Genomic DNA, 18,719 nt, shown 5'->3' with positions numbered 1-18,719 from the left:
TGTATGCTTGTGCACTGTTTGCATAATACACAAGCTGATTCTAGCAATAGTTTACACGTTGATGATCTGACTGAAGACGTTGATGACCTGACTGAAGACGTTTATGACCTCACCGAAGACGTTTCCTTGTTGCCTATTTTGTATGTTGTTTGTGCGTGAAATACAACAATGGACTGTCTACCTTAGGCGATTCAGTAAAATCTGTTACACCCACACAAAGAATGCAACTTTTTTTAAAAAGGGCTCAATAGCTGAATTTTATTCTATTATTTTTTTCTGTGAAGTTATGAACAGGAAAACATGCTGACTGATGGCAAAAGGGTTGCTCCTATTTGGAACTTTTTCAAAAACCAAGTTTGAATAATGCTGTCACTTTTATTTGACAGTAGACACCATGACGACGGAGAACCACTTCAAATAAGGTCTCATCATGCAGGTTTTGAAGCTGGCCGCTGACTCTACGAAAATAAAGCCTTGAAACACATAGCATTAGTTATTAAAGAAAAGTATTAGTTGTAATCAATGTTATAGAAAATGCAGTATTGATTTTACTTAATATTTTAGAAAGTTCAGTATTTTTCTCTATTCTCTCCTCTTGTAAGCACTAATCTTTGATTATATACTGTATAACTATAAACAAGTATACGTGTCGCATGCACACAGAGAGTGTGCGTCTGAATGTGTGTGTGTGACAGAGAGAGAGAGAGCAATGAAGTCCGCCTTCAATGCTAGGTACAGGTGCCTTGCCAATGAACAGATTTTTAAAGTTTATTTCGACCCATGAGTACTCTCAGGTCAGGTGCCCCCTGCATGTAAACTGTTCAAGCTATTTGTCTTTCCTATCAACATCGTTGGTATTACCAACTTGGTAACATAAAATAGTGCAGACCCTCTCTGCGCCCCTTTCATCGAATTCATAGTTCCTCTACTGGTAAAATTGGCCCTGGGATATTAAATTGCATGATATGAAAATAACAAGTTCTGAAAACCATTACCGAGAATTCGTTGAATGAAACTCATTAGTGATATCTGTGCAAGGGAAGTAACACTATTTTAAAGTGTGTTCATCGTGGCTGTGCTGCCCTCCCTTGCCTTAAAGAAAAGCTGTCTACTTTTAAGTGTATTTTATTCTTAAATAATTACTCAAATTTAGCATAGGCCTCTAATTTAGTGAGACTGTCTTCTACCACTCCTCGTTCTTTATCTTCAGTAATTCCTTTTCTGATGATGTATCGAAAATAGACAACTGCGTTCTTTGTGAGCGTGATTTTATTTCACGCCTATTAGACATTATTTATGTATTTTAAAAAGAAAGAATATAGAGTTAACAGAGTTAGCTCGCTATGGCAATTAACGTTGGGTAAAAAAAGGTTAAGAAGGAAATTGAAAATGATGAAGAAAGGGATATCCCACTTTGTTATCTTTGCCATCGTCCGCCCATAATCAATGTTGGGCGGTATAATTTGTAGAGCGCTTTTACCGTGTGGAGGCGAGTTCAAACGGATGACGCAGGTCGAAATTACCGAAAGTTGAGTACATGTAGCTGTATAAAAAGTATCCATAGAAGTTGCATCGAAGACCCCAGACAAAATGTATCCCCACCCTTCCCGCACACGTGCCCACCAGTTTTCTGGATAAACCCATGGTATGCTAGATGTTCTCTGAACACAAATAGTTTTATTATGGTATGCTATGTTCTCCGAACACAAAATAATAACGCTCCCACAGAAATTAACATTGTTGGAAATGAAGAGGATAAGCTATGCATACCACGCAAAGGAAATACCGCTCCTCTCAATTCTGACGATCATTGTTGCTACTGGCAGACAGCTGCTTCCGGTCACATGACCTTACGCACTAGCGGTGGGCAGGACCAACAAAGTTCTGTCCAATGAAAACATTCGGAAATCTTCGGGAAATCTGCGATCGTGCGGACAGTGTGAACAGCACAATTCTCAAGGCTACCCGATGCTGTGCCTTAAAACAGGCGTGTGATGTGGCAAAGAAATCTGGCGCTAGCGAAAGTTGTGCCAAGTCAATCAGTAGCTGCTCCTTATTTGACTTCTGGTAGCTGCAGTTTGAGGTTTGATGTGCAACGGCTTAAACAGATTAGTTAACCATCGTATTCCCAGTCTGGCACCGCATCTTGGAATCTGAAAGACAACTTTCCTGTCTCTAAAAGCGCCGCCAAACCTTTAGGATGCACCTAATATGGCTTGCCATTGCAGTAGGGTTACATTTTGTGCCCCTTTCCATCGCAGGCGAATCAGGTAACTTTTTTGCGCATTGTGTACTCTTTCACTCATTTTCTTTCACTCTTTCTCTCTCCCATCTCTGCCCTCTCTCTCTCTGTGAACGATATAGTTTTAAAGTTTTTATGTTTACTGTTTGATGAAGCGATACATTCATCGATACCATCACACTTTAAAATTCATCGATGCTTTGCTATGTAGCGAACTGAAACGGTAGTCATTACGGTTATTATGTATATCGAGATGAAAATACGAGCGTGATGTTCATGCTGAGTCAGGTGTGTAGAAAGAATCTGGAGCACTGGAAGTTGTTAGCGGACGCCGTGCTCCACGTCACGTACAATGGGCTAGCGGCTTCCACGACAGAATGCTTTCCTGTCTTAGACCTCCTCAGGAAAAGAAATTCTTGCTTTAATGGATTTTACTACTGGGACGTGTTTAGTGTTTGTGAACTGTGAAGTAGTAGAGTTATTGAGATTTACCCCTACTTTAAAAAAAGAAAAAGTTTAGTCGTCTGTCCCATATATTGAGTTAAATTTTTTCTTCATTGGAAGTCTTTGCTGTGAAAGAGAAATTTCCATTGCAATGTCTTTTGCAAAAAATAAAAAATGTGTTATTTAAGTATTACTAATTAAGTGTTACTATAGCTAATATTAATTAACAGGAAGGGATCATATTTTGGTTTCAACTGTATGATTGATAATCATTTTTACTCTGATATCACTAACAATATAACAAAGCATGTTTAAGTTGGCATTCCCCATCATCTCAACACGAGAACACAAACTATGTCTTGAGACTACTACTATTATTACTATGATCATGTGTTCACTCAATCTGACATTTTTTTGTGCTTCTTAACAATCTGGATAACTTCTAACATTGTATTTGTGTCAGAAGCTTGTGCATATTAATTTTGTGTATGAATTATGCAATGCCTCAAATTCTATTTTGTTAACTCCTAGCATGATAATAAGAAGATAGTATAACGTTTCTTAAACATTGTATCGAGATTAATTATCTACATGGTTTGTTACAGATTTGCTTGTGTTAACTGTTGCTACACAAGAGACAGATGGTTTCAAACAGTTCATGCATTCAGCTAAAAAGTACAATTTAACTGTAAAGGTCTGTATTTATGTGTGCATTTTCTTTCCTATTTCGATTCCAGTATCACTACTCAAGTTTTTATACAACAATGCAGACTTGCGCTGCTATGCAGCTCAGTGTAATTTACAAAATTAATACAACAGCATGTGAACATGTACATTCACAAAATGTTTTATTTCTAGTGCTGAAATATAAAGTGGAGACAGGGTAAAACCCTTAGATAATAATACAGTTTTGAACGCTTACATTTTTATCAAGGGATTTCTTTGATTTTGATTGAAGTACTGTCTACCTTGTTTTATTGGTAGAACATATGTTTGTAATGCCTTTTGCTGCTACGAAGACAAATACGGTTTCAGTTTTAATCTTATGTCAGCATTTTCAATATTTTATTTGTAGGTGCTTGGCTTGGGAGAAGAGTGGAGAGGAGGTGATGTCAAGAAGTATGCAGGTGGTGGCCAAAAAGTGAACTTGTTAAAGAACGCATTAGAAAAATACAAAAGAGATGATTCTCGTCTTATTATGTTTACAGACAGGTAAACTTTTACCATTCCCTACCTTCCTCTTCATCTCTACCTCTGTGTATGTGTTATTTAGCTTTAAGTGAATTGTTTTAGATGTTATTTGCAAAAGTTATCAGGTGTGTTGGGACTTTGAATTATTTTGTGAGTTACATTTAAGAGTAGCATGACTAACGTGATCTCTACTTTTGAAAATGGCTCTTGTTACTTGTCAGTTATGATGTAGTCTTCACTGCTGGTGAGGATATCATCCGGGATCGCTTCTCTAAATTTGAAGCCAGAGTTGTTTTCTCTGCAGAAGGCTTTTGCTGGCCTGACAGCTCATTAAAGGTGCCTAAATTTTGATTTTTTACAAGAATTATTAGTCTTACCATTTCTGTTTGAATGATTTTCTTTTTTAATTTATGAAAATAATTAAAATTACATTTTTTTAACTAGCCATACACATTTCATATGATTGGTCTTCGTAGCTGACATCCTTTTGTTATTTCTTTCAGTTTCCCCTTTCTACTTCTTTTCAGGTTTATTAGAGAGAGAGAATGTAACTTAAAAGTGTGTATAAATGAGTGAAGAGAAGGAAGCAAGAGAGAGAGAAGGTTTACTTTTCCAGAAATTGATTTTGATTATGTGATTAAAAAATGCTGATAGAGGTGAGCTATCATGCTCTTGTTTGAGGCACACTGCAGCAACTGCTTAGCTTAGTGTGGCACTGAATTGAAACTTGACTTTTATCACAGGACAAGTATCCACCAGTGAAAGGAAGTGAGAAGAGGTTCTTGAATTCTGGCGGTAAGTCATCCAAATTTGTCCATGTACAAGCACTTGTCTTTGTGCATGTACACATGTAAGTGCATTAATACATGTACTTTCAAGCATTTGTGTGTGTAAATGGTTTATGTGTAAATGTGTAAAAGCTTTATATTTGGATGTGACATTCACATTCAGTGCAGAACACATAGTTATTTAATGTCACTAATACCAGATAATGTCTGCAATAGGTTTTATCGGTTATGCCAAGGAACTGTATGAAATTGTGCACTACAGCTCACTGAATGATGATGGAGATGATCAAGGATACTACACAATGATATACCTGGATCGAGCACTCAGGGTATGCAGCATATTTTCTTTTATTATATTTCATTTTATTGAGGGAGCCATAGTTTAAATTTGCTGATATGTCATATGCTGCACATTATCTTTTATTTGATTGAATTGGTTAGTGAAATAAACTGACAATTATTGTATTATGTGGGACACATCGCATTTTTTCTCGTTGTCTACATACATACCTTGACTGGTTCCAACACACCAGTTATATTGCTGCTTTGTTAGTGCTGGTCACTTGTGGGAACACCTCAACAGATGCAGTGGCTGGCATATCTTGCCGCTGTTGCCTACTCTGATTAAAAAAATTAAAAATAATTATGTTTGTGTATGCATGCACATGTGAGCACATGAATGAATATTTGTGCAGGGCAAATGGAACATAAAGCTGGACACAAGATCAGAAATATTTCAAAACTTAAATGGAGCTCTTGGTGAGTGTTTATTTATCAGTATTATAGTTTAACATCATCTTGTTGCAGTAGAATGTTGAATAATTATTGTATTTTACATGGAGAGTACTTTTTAAAACACAGTCATTTTGCACGTTACATTTGTTTTACACCGCAATACATGTCCACTTTCAAATTTAAGATAGTCATTATAAGAAACTAAGGAGTGATTAAATAAATTGTTAAAACTATAAAAATTTAAATTGCCAACAATAGAAAGACAAATGAAGCACCAGATTATATGATATTTAATATGTGTTTGCACTCTTGTTTGGATTCTTTGAAGGCTCCTCCCCTAACTACTTTACTGAAATCTTGTCTGTCCACACTCCTGCCCGAAACCTTCGCTCTTCATCAGTCCCGCATTCTGTCCTCCCTCCCACTAAGACAGTCACAGACCTCCTCCCTCTGTGCTGCTAAGCAGTGAAACTTCTCTGCCACATCACATTCGCCACTCTGACTCCAAGGCTACATTCAAACACCCTCTGAAAACATATCTGTTCACAAAGTACTATTCCTGAATTACTATTCTTAACTCCCTGGCAATGCTGTCTGTCATGCTAACCATCATGTACCGACTCCATCTTGCACTGTTTATAGTATCTACATCCCTTCATCGATTACTTTACATTCTGCTCTTGTACTTGATCTTTATGTTGTTCAGTGTGCCCATATGTACCTCACTGTCCACTGGGTGTTATCTTTCATTTGTCATTATTGGCTGCGCAGAGAGTGCGATCTATCTTGGTTGTGATGTTGCACGTTATAAGTTACCATTATTATTATTCTTAAAGCAGCCTTTGACAATGTAAGAAGATAGAAGAACATACAGATAACAATCTGGATGTGATAAGATGGAATACTTTGCTATGCTGAATTAAATAAATTTTTGCAAAAAGAATAGTATTTTTTATTGGGTGATACACATGAAAAATATAGTGTCAAATCCTGTTGTGTAGAAAATGAAAGCCAGGAAGTAGGCATAAATCATATTTCTTTACAAATCCTTTTTATTCAACTAAAACCTTTTGTTTAAAGATCATTTTAATGAAACATCAATATGCTGTATTTTAGCAACATAGCGACTGTGCCACTCCCCTTATGTGCACTAACAGCAGCCAGCAGCGTTTTCTCATTGAAAATGTCAAATGATATAAGTAGCTATTTGTTGTGAAATTTAAAACTCTGCTTCTGCTTCATGTAGTTCTTGCCAAATGAACTAATTACTCACAGTAAATGCATTTTTTGTGTGTAGTCGTGTAATAGCGACAAGAAATGACAAATAAAACTTGTCAACATTTATCACTTACTCTGTCACACTTTCCACAGGACAACCAACTAGTCAGTTACATACATACCTTAATCAGCATCCTTTGTACTGTTCTCTTTATATTATTTCTAACTGCAATCTGCTAAATAATATAAATTTTTCTGTTGTAGGTGACATAACTTTAAAATACATCGGGAATCACAGCTACTTGTACAACATTGTAACTGGCACTTCACCCATTGTCATACATGGCAATGGGCCAATTAAGGTAAGAGAATGCTCTGTTAACCTTTAGTTAATGTACTAATAACAGAGTCCACATGTGTCAGGAAAAACTTGAGACGTCACTGTATTTTGAAAAAATGACTTCCGGTTCCTGAAGAAGTCAGCATATGAAGAAATTCATTAAAAAATCAGGGAAATGTCAGGAAGTTTGCAAAAAATGATAGCATATTAGTAAATAAGAGATCTGTGTATTTAACATCATGTACATCTTCATTTACTTTGACATTATTGTTTCCACTGTATTCTGTTGCCTAACAGGCTGAGGGGATTGGCTCTCCTTGATTTTGTTTATGTTTTGTGGTCATGCTTCGATTTGGATAAAAGTGTTGGACCTTCATGTTTAAGTGTGCTTCTGCTCTTCTGGTTTGCAATATGACTGTATATAATGTTATTTTAAAGTGCAAACTGAATCTATTGGCTGGATTCCATTACTTTCTTCACTCGCTTCGGCAGTGACCTTGAGTTACATTGGATAAACTGAAGTGATGGTCATCCTTTTGCAGTTTCATATGATAACATTTCTTCATATTCTCAAGCTTACTCAATATCTTCCCAGTATTCTCCTGATGCCACTAACCTTATTCTCTGGAGTCATCACCGTTAAATCTACAGTGATCGCCCTTTACTGCCGGAATGCAGCGAGTCCTGGCATTGTTCTTTTACATCTTTGTTACTATTTTGTGTACTTGTTCTACATCTTTGTTGCTATTTTGTTAACTTGTTCTACGTCTTTGTTACTATTTTGTTTACTTGTTCTACATCTTTGTTACTATTTTGTGATCTTGTTCAGTGCAATGAGTCCTCCTTCGGCTGAGATATTGCGCTTTATAAATTCCCACTTATTATTAAGATTATTACATCAAATATATAGACACAAAAATGGAAATTGATGAAACTAGTTTCATTTTGAAATCCTACAATAACTGATCAAGAAGCATCAAGAAGTCCTTGTTTAACTGAGATCATGGATGACTGTGTGAGCTATAAGAGTTCATCCTGGAAAAAGGAAAAAGTAAAGAATTTATGTTACTGTCTAATGAAGTCATTATTTTTGTGCTTCAAATCATTACAATATATCTGCTGATAGACTGCAAAGATTAACCTGAGTTTAAAATTATTGTCATTTAGGTAATTTATCATCAGATGTTAATTCCCTAAATGTGATCAAGAATTCTATTCCATTCTCAAGGTACAAACCTTTGAACATGGTTTTGGAAAGAGATATAGACCTTAAATATTAAATAGGCTTACTGACTGAACAACTCCATTTTCAACATTCTGCCCAGAGCTTCAGCAATGGCTGCAGCTTTCAGGGAATTCAATAGTTTGAGTTGAGCTCAAACTTTGTGGAATTGTTTTCATAATTTAATAATAATTCGGTATGCATTTTTTCTTATAACAAACTGATGTGTGGTATTGTGTTACTTTGTGTTTAACTTTGAGTTTAATTTGAAGTTTGAATCATGTTATATTTTTATTTGATAGTATAGCTCAGTGATGCCCAACCTTTTTCGGCCTGTGGGCCATATCCATTTCGGACAGCCGTGTCACGAGCCACTTCGCCGCAAAAATACAAAAAAGGAAAAAAAATATAGAGCAGATACCATTTTTTATTAGAAACATGTTGCACTTACCATTAATTATGTAGTAATTAGTGGGATATTTGAAGTTGTTTTCCCGAAACCAACTTCTGAATGTCCGGCCTCATCGTAGAGACACCAAGTCGGAGCACTGAATCGAAATGTTCGTCCATCGAAAAAAAGATTGGGAAACGCCCCTACGGGGGGATAAATACTTCTTCCTTTTTTTTCGTTTTTTTAAGGTCTTCTTTTATTACTAACATGCCGATTTCCTGAACTGTGGGAAACACCCCTACGTGGGGATGGCACCGCGTCGCGGGCCGGATATGGCCCGCGGGCCGTAGGTTGTGCATCCCTGGTATAGCTGGTAAGGAAGGGGGAGATGGTAACAGAAACTAGGCAAAGTTTATGCATGATATGGATTGCTTAAGCCTAGGGCCATACATTTCAGTTACCATTGACCACATTATCTTAACAACCTTGGACGCATGTAAACTTGTATGAAGACAGGCATAAAACTATCTGTAGTTGATATTAAGTATTATTCAAACTAATTTGGAAAGAATTATAAACTAACAAGATTGTTTCATCAGCAGTTTGGCATTTTGAATGCCTTAAGCAAATCCATGTCAAAAGTAATAAGGGAATAAGTGTTCAATTATATGTATCAGACTATATAAGTCAAAGTTATTTTTGGGTTATTTACTAAAATAAAAATAAACGTAATTCACAAAATTCTTGCTGAAGATTTAAGTCCCAACTTGCATGAAAACAATTATAGGCTTGCAATGGATTTTTCTTGCAGGTGGAATTTAACAGATTAGCCAACTATCTTGCTGATGGCTGGACAACTACTTCTGGATGCCTGTCTTGTAAAGAAGACACCATTTCTTTAGAAGGCATAAAGGTACGACTCCTGTAAAGTTTACAAGCATTTTTATTTTCACCGAACATGTTCGTATCCATCAGAATGCAACCTTTGCCAGAATCACTGTGTAGCACAAATAAATCTGTTTACCTAAAAAGACATGTTCCTTTTAGTTTTTAGTTGTGGGTATACAGAGATTGCACTCCATTGTTGAATCTTTTAGAAACAAAATTATAATTTATAAAGAGAGAAAACAAGAAGTCCTAGTATTTCTCAGGAGTTCTTTTTTATGAGAAAGTCTGCAAATGATTGATTGAAGCTTGTAGATTTCTTGAAACTGAATAATTATCTTGCACAAGTTAATCAGAATAATTCCTGCATTTGTTACAGACCCAGGATTACCCAACTGTTCTAGTGGGACTGTTTTTAGAGCAGCCTACGCCATTTATAAGAGAGTTTTTCCAGCACATAGCAGCTCTCAACTATCCAAAAAATAAGATTGACATGTATATCCACAATAAGGTAAGAAGTGATGAAATTATTGTTCATAAATCAAAATATTCCTTCAGAACACACCAACGTCGGACTCAATTTGTTAATCAAAATAATAAAATTGGCAGCTTGTACAGACAGTTATACAAGCTTGAGGACACATGTGACCTGCCAGCACGAAATGAGTCTTGTCACACACCAGTTTTGTAAAGAGGTCCTAATCCATGAAGCCAGTGGAACATTTTGTGCTTTTAAATGACTAAAGGAGACAGAGTTTATTCATTGAATTAACATTTTATAAAATTGCGTATGTATGTTTGCAGGAAGAATTTCATCGTGGTGATGTGACACGCTTTGTTTCTGAGCATGGTACAGAATACAACTCAGTGACACAAATTTCACCATCTGATAACATTGGAGAAGCTATGGGCCGTAACTGGGCTCTGTAAGTATCCTGTCAACTTTTGACACATCTTTTCTTTAAAAGATTATTTAATTTTATGCATCGGTAATGACTACACTCATTATGATTCCTGTGTGAGCTTATTTATACGCACATGGTTATTATGACTTTATAAACCTGATGCATTACTGCACAGGTAAAGATAATACATTTACTTGAAAACAGTAGACATATCCTATTAGGACTACTGAAATCTTCTGTGCTAACAAAATGTTTTTGGTGATAGATTTCCATACCTGTTCATAATATATTTCTTTCATTTTTTTGCTTGAAAAAAGAATGTTTTTTTAATTTTATTTTAGGGAGGAATGTGTCAAAAAGAGCTGTCAGTATTTTTTCTCAGTGGATGCGGTTGCGCAGCTAACTGATGTTGATGTGCTCAAAGCTCTCATCCAGCAAAACAGGTGAGCAGTACTTATCGTTTAGTTTGGTGTGAAAGGAAACCAGAGTTTTTAAGAGCTGATAAAGTACACCAATGTGAAAAGCCAGGCCTCACTTTTTGTGATTTATCTTAGTATTTTATCTAAGTTTCATTTCTCTTTTTCTAGTTCATAATTCAAAATACTTTATTAAACTACTTGAATAGTTAGGAACCTTTTGGTAGTAGAGCCATTGTGGTAATCAGTGTTCACAGTATTAAACTCATTTGTATTTCCTTATTGCATTTTATTACCTTCTTATAAACATACTGCTATTAATATTATTTTATTAAAAAAAAATACTAGGTCCATTATTGCGCCAATGCTTACTCGACCTGGAAAGTTGTGGTCAAATTTTTGGGGTGCCTTGTCCAACAAAGGTTACTATGCTCGTTCTGAGGACTACATGGACATCGTTGAAGAAAAAAAAATGTAATAATTTGTTGTATTGTTTGCCAGTTACCGTGTTATTACACCATCAGTGTTATTACTTTAAATTGATACTGGAAATTTAAATATTTGACTACTTGATAATCAGTTTGGAAGGATTCCAGGGTAATATGACAAGATTTAAAATTTTAAAAAATTTTATCCATCATTTAATTAAGTCTTCACTTAACATTTTCCCCAGCTGTGGCTTTTCCAATCTAAACAGTCTTTACAGTTATTTGCTAATTTGCTAATTAACTAATATTTTTCTTTGACTTGCAATTTGACTGTGTTACCCTGTATGTTGTTTTCAGTGGACTGTGGAATGTACCATTTGTTACAAATACATACCTTGCACAGGGCCACATCATCAGAAGTCTTCGCAATGCCTACACTAACAATCAGGATTTGGACCCTGATATGTCTTTCTGTCAAAATGCCAGAGACTTGGTAAACATTTTAAAAATGCTTGAAAAAATGTAAACAAAATAGGGCTGGGCTTAGAAGAAGAAGGAAGAAAGAAAATGAATTAGTGTATGTAAGCACTCATTTGAAGGCACATTTTCTCCATTTGTTTTGTTTATCAGATTTGATATTCATGTTTTCATAACGCTTACTAAATTTTCTTACCTACAGGGTTACTTCATGTATGTCACAAACCAAAAGCACTATGGCCATCTCGTAAACCCAGACAACTTTGAAACGAGTCACCTTTTCAATGACATGTACAATATGTTTGAAAACCCTACTGTAAGTATTCTAATATTATTTAGAATTAATATTTAATATCTGTTTGTGTCTAGAGCTTTCATGCTTTTCAAAAAGTCTTGAAATTCAGAGTTCACATTCTCAGAATATTAGACAAAACAGGGCAATTTTGTGTGTATATACATACATCTGTACTTTTTTCAGGATTGGGAGTCGAAATATATTCATCCAAATTACTCTGCTACACTTCAGAAAGGCACAGAGATAGAGCAGGTATGGATGGCATTCTCCATTATCTTTAACTTAACAAAGAATATTTAAAATTTTTTTGCCAGTAACTTTGTAATATAGAAACATATGGCATTGAACATGGATACCGTAGTTGTTTAAGTGCCATATGTGATTCTTCTCCTTGAGTATTCCACTCATCCAGCTTTACAGGGTCTTAACCTTTTACATCTTTTGCTGTGTGGCAATGCATCATTGTCCTCATTTTCTCAGATGCAGCAGTAGATGGAATCCTTTAGGAGTGGTGGCCCTACACTTAAAAAATAATGCCAAATGGATGATATTTGAGAGTTGGTGCCTTGCTCAGAACCTTGATATTTTAAAATATGATACAGGTTCTTTTTTCTCTCTCTCCTTAGTTAACAGTCTAATGCACTGACAGGCTCAGCTGGTTTGTGGTGGAGTTATAATTCTTCTGTTGGCAGCCCCATTGTTAGCTCTCTCCCTTCTGTTTGTGATTCTGCACTTGGAATACATTTCTAACCAAAATAAAAGATTTTTTTCTGTATTAGTTTTGGTAAGGTTAGAAAGGTATTCTAACTCTTATACGCGAGTAGATCTTCAGTCCTCCCTGCAGGGAGGTGACACTGAGCTTTTGACCAAAGAATACAGCTCACATTTTCACTTTAGACGAAAACTTTCTATTGTTGTACTAGTTTTTGCTTTTTTTCAGCCCTGCCCCGATGTGTACTGGTTTCCAATTGTATCAGAAACTTTCTGCGATGAGTTTGTTGCCACAATGGAAGCCTCAGGAAAATGGTCTAATGGAGGACATAGTGTAAGAAGATTAAGACTTGTCTAACTTTGTTTTACATGCTGACATAAAAGCCTGAATATATTCGTCCTTAGGAGATAGCACACCCAAAACTAACCACTCTTCAATTTTTGTGTATCTTGGCTAGTACTTGGCAGTAATGTGTGAATTTTTGGTGTGCACATATATTAAGCAATTCTTCAAGTTGAATAAAAAAGAATAGAAACAGATGCTGCTGTTATTTAGATGGGTAGGAAAGCACTTGTGGATTGGCCTAGGATGGAACCTGATTTCAGCGGTGTAGTCCAATAGGACCACAGGATTCAAAAGCCTGAAAACATGTCAGTGAGACGAGTTAATCTTGTAGTGAACTGAACTGAAATTAAGGAATTTTGAGCCAGCCTGTAAACTGAAGAGCTGTGCTAGATTTTAGATTTAGTAATGAACAATTAGGGAAGTTGTTTCTACAGGATCTAGAATTCAACAGAAGTGTCTTTTGTGGTTTATATCCTTAAATCTTCACCCCAAAATTTCCTAAAATGCAAAACATTTTTAAAAAGTATTTTCCTTTTGATGGAGCAACAGTGTTGTTCATCTGCTAGTTTCTGTCAGGTTTTGTTCAGATTTTTTTTCTTCTTTATGCATCTAAAGCAGTTGATGTGCATAAGAAGTCCACATTATCATGCTGAAAAATATCTTGAGCAGTAGCAGCCAAGTTTTTGTCTTAAAGTATGTAAATCATGATTGTATTACCTTTGAAATGGATAAGATAAATCTTGCACAGAAGGAATAAAATCTTTCATTTATTAAAATTCAGGTTTTGCATGCCTCCAAAGTTTTATGATTATCATATATAGATCATCTGAGCACTTCAACATTTTAAGGTGTCAAGTAATCAGCACAGTTAATTTTATTGTTTATGTTAGAATTGTTACTTCAAACATTTTTTTAGACAAAGATAGGAGGTATTTGATTCAGTACACTTGTTTTGAAATACATGTACTGTCTTTCATGTATTAATTTCTGAAAATACAACCTGTATTGTTTACAACATAGATACAGCCTGATGTACTGCTACATTGTACTCAGTGCTTTATAATAATGAGACATATTCATATGCATAACTCCGCCTGGAAACCCCCGGGTAACCTGTCAGTCCCAGGCCTGGATGAAGGAGGAGGTTTGGGCACTCGGCTCTCAGAAGAATCAGCAATGACTGGCCTGACAATCATCAAGAAGATGGAGATAACGCGGGTCAACAACAAGTAAGAAGCTCCACTCCAGCTACATGGGGAATTACAGGGACTGACTGTTTCACCCACCTTGGCAGCATAGCAAAAATGGAGGTGCAGGTGAAGATGTAAGAAGCTGAAAAAAAATAAAGCCAGGCTTGCATTCCACATCCTGCAACCTGTCTGGACTCCAAGGCATCATCTCTACACACCAAGATCTGAATCTTCAATGCAAATGAAAAGTCAGTCCTTCTATATGGATCTGAGACATGGCGTTTGACAAAAACCATTACCAACAAGATTGAGACATTCGCCAACAGATGTCTGCACCACATCCTCAACATCAGAATGCCCGAGAAGATCTCCAATACAGACTTGTGCGAGAGAACCAACCAAAAACCTGCCAGCTAAGACATCAAGAAGCGGAAGTGGGCTGGATTGGTCACACTCTGCAAATGCCAGCCAACAATTTAATGAGACAAGCTCTGGGCTGGAACCCACAGGAGAGGCACAGGGTTGGGAGACCCAGACAGACATGGAGGAGATTGGTCTACAGTGAGGCGGAGGCAACTGACATGACATGGACCCAACTTGGAAGGGAGCCCCAGAACCGGATCCAATGTAGCGGTGTAGTTGCGGCCCTATGCTCCACTGGGAGTGGAAAGGAATAAGAATTAATGTACATATTGGCATATTTCTGTACAAGAAAGAAAATCTAAATTCAAGTAGTTTGTCTCTTATTACACAATGGTGTTCTAATGTTTGGAATATCTTTTTGAGCCTGACAGCTGTTAAGTAAATCGTAAGAACCATCAAAAGCACCATTGAAAAGTTTTTTTCAGGTAGGCTATAACTGGAGTTTACAGTAGAGGTTTTTACCTGGGAAGGGAAGAGGTGTGCATGTACTGTTAGTCATGTGAATTAGTATAGAAACACTAGAAGATTAAATAATGGCTGATGCAATTTGTTGTTGTTATTAATATTATTAATTTTGTAGCTTACGGCTATATGACAAAGTGTGGCAAATATTATTTGACAGACTGTTGATGCTTTTATTTTTGTAGGATCCTAGACTGGCTGGAGGTTATGAGAATGTCCCTACAGTAGACGTCCACATGAATCAAGTTGGTTTTGAGCGTCACTGGCTGCATTTTCTGGCCACATATGTACGACCTGTGCAGGAGAGTGTTTTCACAGGATACTTTCATAATGTGAGCTTCATGTCTAAAAAATATTGAAAACACACACATGCAGGTTCATTCACAAACACATTCATGCATGATAAAAGGATCTAAATGTGAGAAGCAGTTATGATGGGAGAAACATGGACTGCATAAAGATTATTAATCCAGTTAGTACAAAATTGGCAGCAATGTTGTTTTTTTGGTTGCTTTATTTGTCATGAAACTAGAATGTAGGGCACTGATGAAATGCTTTGGGTTTTTCCCCCAATTTTGCAGCCTCCACATGCTATCATGAACTTCATCGTACGTTACAAACCAGATGAGCAAGCTTCCCTAAGACCACATCATGATTCATCGACATACACCATCAACATTGCTCTAAACTCCCCTGGTGTGGACTTTGAAGTAAGTATGGCTTAGGTAGTATAAAACTTGTTAAATTGTGAGAAGTATTTATCTCGTGTAAACCCAATATTATTTTTATATGTTGTAGAATTGAAGGTGGTTTTGATAATTTTGTTCCTAGGCCACTGTAAAAAACTGTCTTAATGCCCATTTGATTTGTGACTAGAAAACTTGTCATGCTCAGCCAGAAATAGCCATCTTTTAAGTATTACACATATTTTTCCAAATTTGATCTTTATACTTTGTACACACATGGTTTTCAGGGTGGAGGTTGCAGGTTTATCCGCTACAACTGCAGCATCACTTCTCCGAGAAAGGGCTGGATGTTCATGCATCCGGGAAGGCTGACTCACTACCATGAAGGATTGACCACCACGAAGGGAACTCGTTACATAATGGTTTCCTTTGTTGATCCATAAGTAAAGGGCGATATACATCAAAATCAGTTAAACTGTTAATTGAAATGACATAATGATCAGGTATACTCACTCACATCTGATGTATTAAGCCAAAATCTTTTTTCAGTTGCTACCTTTTCAAAGTCGATAAAAATAAGGAACATGATGGTGGTGGGAGAAGTAATAATCAAAATTTTTAGAAACAGCGTCATACAGATATTATAAAATTGTGTATGTAGTTTTCTGTTTCGAAGGCAGGCTTCCACGTTATTGTATTGAAGAAAATGTCATTAAAATAGTTTGACAGTCTAATTGAGAAGAGGGAAACAGATTTGTAAGCAAGGGTTCATAACCTAGAAAGTGGTATTAGTCGGATTTTTGTGGATGCAGTTGATAGACTGTCGTCTCAGACCCTGCCACAGTTAAACAGGTCATTGATTTTTATGTGCAATGTTAATGGTGCTATGGATGTTGGGGGAAGTGGAGAGGAATCTGCAGTATTTTTTGTCTTGTTTTTAGCTTTGAACAAGATGTTGCAACATGTCTAGAATGGTCTGAATAATTTTGACTCTTAACATAGCTGCTTCCCTGATTGCATCTTCATTGTGTATGTTATATAGTTCTTAAAAGTGGACCACGACATTATAAAAGGTTTCTTAGGGTCTGTAGTTAGTGTTGTTCATAAGAGGAAGTGGATGTTCCACTTGATTAATTTCCTCCTTAATGTACGGCTTACTTTAATCTACTTATAAATACTTCCATGATGCAAAGCATTATTTGGTGCTGCACTGAAAATAAATGATAGCTTTGTATATGGTCCTATTTCATCTTTAACATCCTTCTTCCAGAAAAAAATGAAAAATTCTGGACAGTATCTTAAAGGTACACTAAGCAAGAAAAGTAATCAAATCAGTCTGGATTTGCTGTGAAGCAGCTTAAATGAATAATGTGTGCTAATGTTATTGCAGCCTTAAAGTGTGAATGCCTTTTGGCATGTTTGTTAATTTAGTTGTAGTCTCAACAATGAATAAAAAGTAAGATTGTTAGTCTGCATCTTAGTCTTTGTTTGATTGGTAAGCAGCCATTTTTATATTATGTCTACTTTTCAGATTATCATGTACAGCTATCTTTCATAAAAGCTTTAACATATGTTGTTCCTTTGAATTTTTGTCATGTTTACATATTTTCAAAAGCTTTTTATCATGGATTATGAGTGCTTGACAGTTTGCTGGATGACAGTGACTGAAGGGCAACTTGCAACCATATTCTTATTTAGCAGTTTATTTTAGATTAACTTAATGAATGTCTGTTCTCATTTTTATGTCTTTTTGAACTGAAATAGATGTAGTGACAGTTGACAATTTATTAGTAATCAAGAGTTTCATTTATAAACTGATATTTGTAAATATTTTATCATCGAAAAAACATTGCTAATGGTCTGTTGAAACTGCACCTGTACAATTTGGCTTGAATGATTTCATGTGTGTGGGGATTCAGTAAACTTTTGTTTTCATTTACAGAAGGTTTTCCGTCCATCAGCTTCACGATCTTAATAAAATTGAATTTTAAGAATTTTTGGTTGTCTCTGTGTAGGTAGGTGCCAGCAGTTGTGAGAGTGAAAGGAGGGGAGGGAAGGATGGAGGAAAGATAGTTGTAGAAGTAGGACATCTTGAAAAATGTTTTACAGAGGATATCACTGGTGTCCCATTTTAAAAAGCTGCAAGATCAAGAAGAATCTCCGGAACAGGAAGAATCAAGGGAGGAGCTGGCAGGAGAGGGAGACGCTCTACTTGTTGAATATCTACTCCAGCAGCTTGTGACCTGCAGCACGGAGTAATAATTAAGTGGTTTTTGCTCCTTGGTACGAGGGACATACAGGGCAGCACTTTGAGGTCCAAAAACAGCACGGTATGCAGGGTTTCCAGTGTGAGCTTTCAAACGACAGACATAGGATAGCATGAACTTAAGGCACCTAAACAGATGCTGAGCCCTTGATAGGACCCAGAATTTTGAGATAGGACTCGAGCAGAGCCGTAGATGGAGCCATAGCTTGTCTGTTTGAGCAGACCAATGCACGATGCATAGGACGCAGGACCGTGTGGTCCGCCCCCTCAGCTGACGACCAACTACTCGAAGAATGTTCAAGGCTTTCTAACATGAAAGGCGTAGAGATATGTGGAAGGAAAGAGAGTTTGAGGTCAAAGATGACCCCAAGAAATTTTACTGTTTTATGCGTTGCATGTAATGTGTCGGGACTGGTATACTATACCTCCCGTGCTATCCGGCGTTTTTTTCCAATGATGGATTCCTGTCTAGCTGATTATTTAGCTAGCTGCAATTGGTTGGTAGTTCCGTTTTCTTAGGTAGAAAGTTGGTTTTCATCCCTACTATGTCGATACAAAGCCTTTGCATAAACTTGGTGCGGAATGCGGAAGAGGTTTCAAACGATGTCTGTATATGAGATGCGTCTCGTTGTCTCTGTACGCCGTTGCCCTCTACGAT

The 18,719-nt window shown here is 36.5% G+C and overlaps 1 protein-coding gene across 1 annotated transcript; it reads left to right on the top strand.

Moving 5' to 3' along the window:
- Positions 1-1,894: 1,894 nt before the first annotated feature.
- Positions 1,895-17,789, top strand: LOC112557326 (procollagen-lysine,2-oxoglutarate 5-dioxygenase 1-like). The gene is made up of 20 exons (XM_025227112.1): positions 1,895-2,270; positions 3,292-3,380; positions 3,762-3,898; positions 4,099-4,213; positions 4,621-4,672; positions 4,882-4,994; positions 5,361-5,424; positions 6,883-6,980; positions 9,383-9,484; positions 9,836-9,967; positions 10,261-10,382; positions 10,703-10,804; positions 11,126-11,251; positions 11,563-11,698; positions 11,885-11,998; positions 12,161-12,229; positions 12,918-13,022; positions 15,295-15,441; positions 15,691-15,819; positions 16,083-17,789. The coding sequence occupies exons 1-20, from the start codon at positions 2,201-2,203 to the stop codon at positions 16,236-16,238; spliced, it is 2,178 nt and encodes a 725-aa protein (XP_025082897.1). The 5' UTR covers positions 1,895-2,200; the 3' UTR covers positions 16,239-17,789.
- The last annotated feature ends 930 nt before the right edge of the window (positions 17,790-18,719 follow it).

Source organism: Pomacea canaliculata, linkage group LG2 (assembly GCF_003073045.1).
Source record: "Pomacea canaliculata isolate SZHN2017 linkage group LG2, ASM307304v1, whole genome shotgun sequence".
NCBI classification, from domain to species: domain Eukaryota; kingdom Metazoa; phylum Mollusca; class Gastropoda; order Architaenioglossa; family Ampullariidae; genus Pomacea; species Pomacea canaliculata.
The sequence above is the reverse complement of the archived record's forward strand: the minus strand, read 5'-3'. Positions and strand labels throughout refer to the sequence as shown.

Excerpts from the sequence above, each read along its gene's own strand:
- LOC112557326 (XM_025227112.1), top strand. The coding sequence starts at position 2,201 with ATGCACCTAATATGGCTTGCCATTGCAGTAGGGTTACATTTTGTGCCC. Across the intron at positions 10,383-10,702 it reads ATGGGCCGTAACTGGGCTCT|GGAGGAATGTGTCAAAAAGA; the intron begins GTAAGTATCCTG and ends ATTTTATTTTAG. Across the intron at positions 11,252-11,562 it reads ATCGTTGAAGAAAAAAAAAT|TGGACTGTGGAATGTACCAT; the intron begins GTAATAATTTGT and ends TGTTGTTTTCAG.